The 5,000-nt window shown below is 32.5% G+C and overlaps 1 protein-coding gene across 1 annotated transcript in view; it reads right to left on the reverse strand.

The window, feature by feature from the left end:
• Positions 1-582: 582 nt before the first annotated feature.
• Positions 583-5,000, reverse strand: part of LOC115230861 (50 kDa hatching enzyme-like) — a 31,698-nt gene continuing 27,280 nt past the window's right edge. Inside the window, exons 5-6 of the mRNA XM_029800977.2 lie at positions 4,936-5,000; positions 583-845 (exon numbers count right to left, since the gene is read on the reverse strand). The exon at positions 4,936-5,000 is cut by the window's right edge and continues 78 nt beyond it. Of these exons, the coding sequence (XP_029656837.2) occupies positions 583-845; positions 4,936-5,000 (328 nt within the window). The remainder of the gene's footprint in view (positions 846-4,935) is intronic.

Below are 5,000 nucleotides of genomic sequence, written 5' to 3' on the forward strand. Positions count from 1 at the left end.
GTTGCTTATTTTGATTATATATATATATATATATAATATATATATATATATTATATATAATATATATATAATATATACGATGGGCTTCCTTCAGTTTCTGTCTCCCAAATCCACTCACAAGGCTTTGGTCGGCCCGAGGCTATAGTAGAAGACACTCGCCCAAGGTGCCTCGGGCAAAACAAAGCCTTGTAAGTGGATTTGGCAAACGGAAACTGAAAGAAGCCCGTCGTATATATAGTTCTATATATTATATAATAAATATATATATATATATATATAATATATATATATATATATATATATTATATATATATATATAGGTGGAGGAGTAGCTGTGTGGCAAGAAGCTTGCTTAACAACCACATGGTTCAGGGCTCAGTCCAACTCTGTGGCACCTCGGCAAGTGTCTTCTACTATAGCCTCGAGCCGACCAAAGCCTTATGAGTGGATTTGGTAGTCGGAAACTAAAAGAAGCCCGTCGTATATATGTATATATATAATTCCTCCTCCAGTGGCACACCCGCCGAAGGAGCATCGGGACACGCTGGTAGCGACACCACCATCTTACCAGACACCCAGACATTAAGACTGATACTTACCATATAATTCTTGTATCCCAGCTATATCATCTTGGTGCAGCTTCAGGTCTTTCACGTAGCCTCGGTACATTGGGTACATCACCGCCGACGAGTCGTCGCTGTGTTCGATACCAAGCGCATGTCCGATCTCGTGTAGCATCACTCCGTACAAGTCCGTTTTAGAAGAGACATTGACTCCCCAATCTTCATCGTCATCGAAGTGAATGTCACCGGTCCTCGGGTAAAAAGCATGTGCCAAAACGCCACCTAAAAAACAATAATAATAATAATAATAGTAGTAGTAGTAGTAATAATAATAATAATAATAATAATAATAATAATAATAATAATAATAATCATAATAATCATAATATTAATAGCAGTAATAATAATAATAATAGTAGTAGTAATAGTAATAATAATAACAATAATAGTAATAATAATAATAATAGTAATAATAATAGTAATAATAATATTAATAATATTAGTACTAATAATAATAACAAGATAATAGTTAGTAGATAATAATAATAATATATAAAAATAATAATAATAATAATAATAATAATAGTAATAATAGTAGTAGTTGTAGTAGTAATAGTAATAATAATAATAGTAATAATAGTAATAATAATAATAATAATAATAAGAGTAATAATAATAATAATAATAATAATAGTAAGAGTAATAATAATAATAATAATAACAATAATAATAATAATATTAATAGTTATAGTAATAATAATAGTAATAATAATAGTAATAATAGTAATAGTAATAATAATAATAATAGTAATAATAATAATAGTAATAATAATAATAATGATAATAATAATAATTAAATAATAATTAAATAATAATAATAATAATGATAATAATAATAATAATAATAGTATAATAATAATATTAATAATAGTAGTAGTAGTAGTAATAATAATAATGATAATAGTAATAATAGTATAAAATAATAATAATAATAATAATATAATAATAATAATAATAATAAAATAAAAATAATAATAATAACAACGATAATAATAATAATAATAATAATAATAATAATAATAATTATAATAATAACAACGATTATAATAATAATAATTCGGTTCAAATCTTCCCGACGCACAGGAGCTGGACGTACTCCACAACCTGAATATTCCAAAAATAACCCCAAAAACTTTTACAGGAAGATTTGGAAAACACCTGTTACTGTAGAGTCTGTACCTTCAAAGGAAGAAGTGCACGGTTTTTGGAATAAAATTTGAGCAGAAGAAAAACACAACGAAAAGGCTCCTTGGATTGATAGAATATCTACGGACTTGTACTCCTTAGAGGAGCAAAAGTGGGAGGGTGTCAAGGTAGAAGATCTGCTCTCAGGAGCTCCTCCAGGAAAGGATAAAATTCCTAACTTCTGGTTGAATGCCTTCCCAGAGAGCCATGAACTGCTAACAGAACTTTACAATGATATTTTGCAACACCCTAGTAGGATGCCTCCTTGGCTAGTTAATGGGTTAACATTCCTGCTTCCAAAATGTGAAGAAAAAATGAACCAAAAAACTATAGACACATAACCTGCTTAACAACTATGTATAAAACGCTAACACCTGTTCTGACGGAATATACCTATAGTTTTTTAATAGAAAGCAGCATATTCCCTAATGAGCAAAAAGGATGTAAATATGGTCCTATGGTTGTAAAGATCAGCTATTTATCAATAAGATGATCTTAGAAGATTGTCACAAACGACACAAAAACTTATCAATAGCTTGGATAGACTATAAAAAGGCTTTTGATAGCCTACCACATAGCTGGATTAAGAAATTGCTGGAAATGTATAAAATAGCGCCTACTCTGCGAAACTTTTTGTCTGTAAGTATGGGATCATGGAGAACCACACTGACTTTGAACAGTGACGATGAATTCCTCAATGCTGTTGATGTAAAAATTTCATGTGGCATTTTCCAAGGTGACTCACTATCACCACTCCTATTTTGTTTAGCCTTAATACCGCTCTCAAAATTGCTCAATGACGCACAGTACGGATATAAAATGTTTGATAAAAATATAAATCCTCTCATTTACATGGATGATTTAAAGCTCTTTTCAAAAAATGACCAATAACTCAAGGGCTTTATAGCGATTGTTAAACAGTTCCGTGATGACACCAGAATGCATTTTGGCCTCGATAAATGTGCAAAAGCTACCTTTATCAAAGGAAAAATGACAGAAACATCTAACGTTTACCTTGACCAGCAGAATGTCATAAAAGAGTTAGACCCAGCGAACAGCTACAAGTACCTAGGGGTAATTGAAGGGGACGGAATAAGGCATCCAGAAATGAAGGAAAGTATCAGTAGAGAATGTTATCGCAGAGTAAGAGCAATATTCAAGACAGAGCTGAATGCGAGAAACAAGATCGAAGCGATCAATACTTTAGCCATACCAGTTGTGACTTACAGTTTCAATATCATTAACTGGTCAATTACTGAAATATGTAATCTTGGCAGAAAATATAAAAACTGTTGACAATGAATAGAATGCACCACCCTAAGGCAGATACAGAACGACTTTATCTGCCTGGAATAATGGGTGGCCTAGACACCTACCTGAAAAACTCTGAGGACTGGATGTTAAAACTTGTCTCAAAACATGAAAACAAGAAAGCATCATACTCAGTAACAAAACAAGCAAAGGAATATCTAAGTGAATTCCAAATACAACAAATTTCGGAATTAGACATACAAGAAACAAGCACAGAAAAAGATAAGCGCATGAAAACCCGTGCCAAAACTGCGGCCTTAGATATTCTGAATAATAAATGGCAAGAAAAACCTCTCTATGGCAAATACCCAAAGAGAGCGAATAATGCAGATGTTGACAAAGCCCTGACCCATCAATGGCTAATGGCCTCTGGCTTAAAATCTGAAACAGAAGGGTTTATCATAGCAGCTCAAAATCAATGCCTACCTACAAGGAACTACCAGGCCAGCATATTAAAGAACGGCAGCAGCCCAAAATGTCGTGTATGTCAACAACAAAATAAAACCATTGATCATGTTGTCTCCAAGTGCAGTCTTCTTGCTCCTACCGAGTATCTCAACAGGCATGATCGAGCTGCACAATATATTCACTGGGTAATTTGCAAAAACCTGGATTTGCCCCATGAAAAAAAACTGGTGGGAACACAATCCACCTCCAGTGCTTGAAAATGACCACATCTCACTCCTCTGGAACTTCACCATTCAAACTGACAGAAAATTAGATGCAAATAGGCCGGACATCATATTTAAAGACTTCCGACAAAGAACATGCCTCCTCATTGATATGACTGTCCCGATCGATATAAACGTATCTGTTAAGACCTACCAGAAACTGAGCAAATATAAAGATCTGGAAATAGAAATCAGCAAAATGTGGAACCTGAAGACTAAAACAATACCTGTTGTCATAGGTGCCCTGGGAATGATAGCAAAAGGGACTGATTGCTACCTAACTCAGATACCAGAAAACCCCAAAATGGCAGAAATTCAAAAGATAGTGCTCATGGGAACTGCTCATATTCTACGCGAAATACTTTCTATGTAATCTCAAGTTTTAAAACAAACATAATTTTCGTATGTTTTTTTTTGACATTCACTAGTACAACACTAAATACATAACCAAATATATGGCACACTAGGCATAACAACAACATGAACTTCCAATCTGTTGTCTCTTAGGTCTCTGGGTGAGACTTGGAGCCAACTTGTACAAATATAAATCAAAAGTCAAAAGTAGAATAATAATAATAATAATAATAATAATAATAATAATAATAATAATAATAATAATAATTTAATAATAATAATAATAATAATAATAATAATAATAATAATAATAATAATAATGATAATAATAAATTTTCCCTGATGCAGTACCAGACAGTGGCTCTCGTGGCTTCTGATCTTAACTGATTGGAAGTGTTATCATGTACATTGTTTTGTCTTGGTATAAAAGATGGGCTACAGTTAATATTCTGCTCAATACCATAGATTTGCTTCTCGGTTGTTTGACCGTAACCAGTTGAGCATGTCCCTTAGTGGCTGGCGATATGTGCATCTCTGATCAAGAGCACAAGTAGTGATGGAGCATCATAGCTGTGTGTTGAAAGGAATTCTTAGAGGTTTGAATCATTCACCTTTGGAAATATGTGTGATTCGTTCAACATCCTTAAAAAACCCTTATTCAGGGACCTTTTGAGTGGGGTGGGTTACTCAATAATAATAATAATAATAATAACAACAACAACAACAACAACAACAACAACAACACAACAACAATAATAATAATAATAATAATAATAATGTGGAATTCTTACTTGGTCCATCGAAATCGCTTCCATCATTATGGGCCTTTTTGTAAAAATTTATTTTAAAATTAGCT

This window comes from Octopus sinensis, unplaced genomic scaffold, assembly GCF_006345805.1.
Source record: "Octopus sinensis unplaced genomic scaffold, ASM634580v1 Contig16581, whole genome shotgun sequence".
Lineage (NCBI taxonomy): Eukaryota > Metazoa > Mollusca > Cephalopoda > Octopoda > Octopodidae > Octopus > Octopus sinensis.